Raw genomic sequence first — 1679 nt, 5'->3', positions numbered from 1 at the left:
CCAGGAGTTGGAGGTTGCTGTGAGCTGTGATGCCATAGCACTCTACCCAGGGTGACAGCTTGAGGCTCTGTCTCAAAAAAAAAAAAAAAAAAAAAGTCAATTTTCCAGGCAGCGCACTCAAAGGAGTAGGGCACTGACCCCATATGCTGGAGGTGGTGGGTTCAAGCCCAGCCCCAGCCAAAAACTGCAAAAAACAAACAAACAAAAATTCAATTTTCCAGCTCATTGCCTGTAGCTCAAGTGGCTAAGGTGCAAGTCACATTACACAGGAGCTGGTGGGTTCAAATCCAGCCTGGGCCTGCCAAATAACAATAACTACAACCAAATAAAGTGAGACTCTGTCTCCACACACACACAAAGTTCGGAAGTTACTGGTATTCTCATTTAATACTCCATTCTTTGTCTCCCCACCTTTTTGATAAAGTGGTAAAGTTAACCTTTTTTTTCCCTAAAGAGTGAGTTACCTTAAGTCCTGCTTCAGTGAGCTCCAGGCAGTATCTGTTCCTTTCCTTTGTTTCCACATTGATATAGGCCACATCATCTGCACAGCGCAAACTTTTTGAGACAAACATGTTGTTAACAGCAAAGAGAACATCATTTACTACTGCTTCAGCTTCCAGCCTCATGTCTTTCACATCAGTTCCTTCAAAACCATTAAGCTCTGAACCTTCTTCATATCCTGACATACTGCTTAGCTCCATGGGATTACAGTCTGTTTCCATTCTGCAAAAGAAGTAGATAAAAATTTTTTTATAGGGAGACATTCAAAATATGTTATGACTGAATTAGCTATGCCTTATGACTGCTGCTCAGTATAAAACACTAAGAATTTTTAGGAAAAATAGTGTCTAAAACCATTTCTAGTAAGATTTTTTTTTTGTTTTGGAGACAGAGTCTTAGAATGTTGTCCTTGGTAGTGTGCCATGGCATCACAGCTCACAGCAACCTCAAACTCTGGGGCTTAAGCAATTCTCTTGCCTCAGCCTCCCAAGTAGCTCGGACTACAGGTCTCTGCTATAACGCCTGGCTATTTTTTCTGTTGCAGTTGTTCTTGTTTAGCAGGCCTGGGCTGGGTTTGAACCTGCCAGCCTCGGTGTTATGTAGCTGGTGCCCTAACAACTGAGAAACAGGTGCTGAGCCATTTCTAGTAGTTTTTCATAGCAAAATTACAAATACCTACAGATCATCAAAAAAAGGATCTCTCTTCTCCATTTAGTCTTAAAAGGTTATTCTCATATTCATAAGCATTCGGAATATTCCAAAATAGCAGGTTTTTTTTTTTTTTTTGTAGAGATAGTGTCTCACTTTATTGTCCTTGGTAGAGTGCGTGGCATCACATAGCTCACAGCAACCTCCAACTCCTGGGCCTAGGCGATTCTCTTGCCTCAGCCTCCCGAGTAGCTGGGACTACAGGCACCCACCACAACACCCGGCTATTTTTTGTTGTTGCTGTTGTATTTGGCCGGGGCAGGGCTTGAACCACCACCTTCCGTATATGGGGCCAGCACCCTACCCATTGAGGCACAGGTGCTGCTCCACAGTTTTTTTGAGACACAGCCTCAAGCTGTTCCCCTGGGTAGAGTGCCGTGGCATCACAGCTCATAGCAACCTCCAACTCCTAGGCTCAAGTGAGTCTCCTGCCTCCGCCTCCCAAGTAGCTGGGACCACAGGCACCCGCC

The 1679-nt window shown here is 44.3% G+C and overlaps 1 protein-coding gene across 1 annotated transcript in view; it reads right to left on the bottom strand.

Annotated features, from left to right (window-relative positions):
• Positions 1-1679, bottom strand: part of GSKIP (GSK3B interacting protein) — a 20795-nt gene that overhangs the window by 6577 nt on the left and 12539 nt on the right. The window contains exon 2 of the mRNA XM_012803521.2: positions 465-723. Within this exon, the coding sequence (XP_012658975.2) occupies positions 465-722 (258 nt within the window). The 5' untranslated portion in view covers position 723. The remainder of the gene's footprint in view (positions 1-464; positions 724-1679) is intronic.

Source organism: Otolemur garnettii, unplaced genomic scaffold, assembly GCF_000181295.1.
Source record: "Otolemur garnettii isolate 467f Iridium unplaced genomic scaffold, OtoGar3 scaffold00020, whole genome shotgun sequence".
In the NCBI taxonomy this organism is placed as follows: Eukaryota; Metazoa; Chordata; class Mammalia; order Primates; family Galagidae; genus Otolemur; species Otolemur garnettii.
This window is presented reverse-complemented; position numbering and strand designations above follow the sequence as displayed.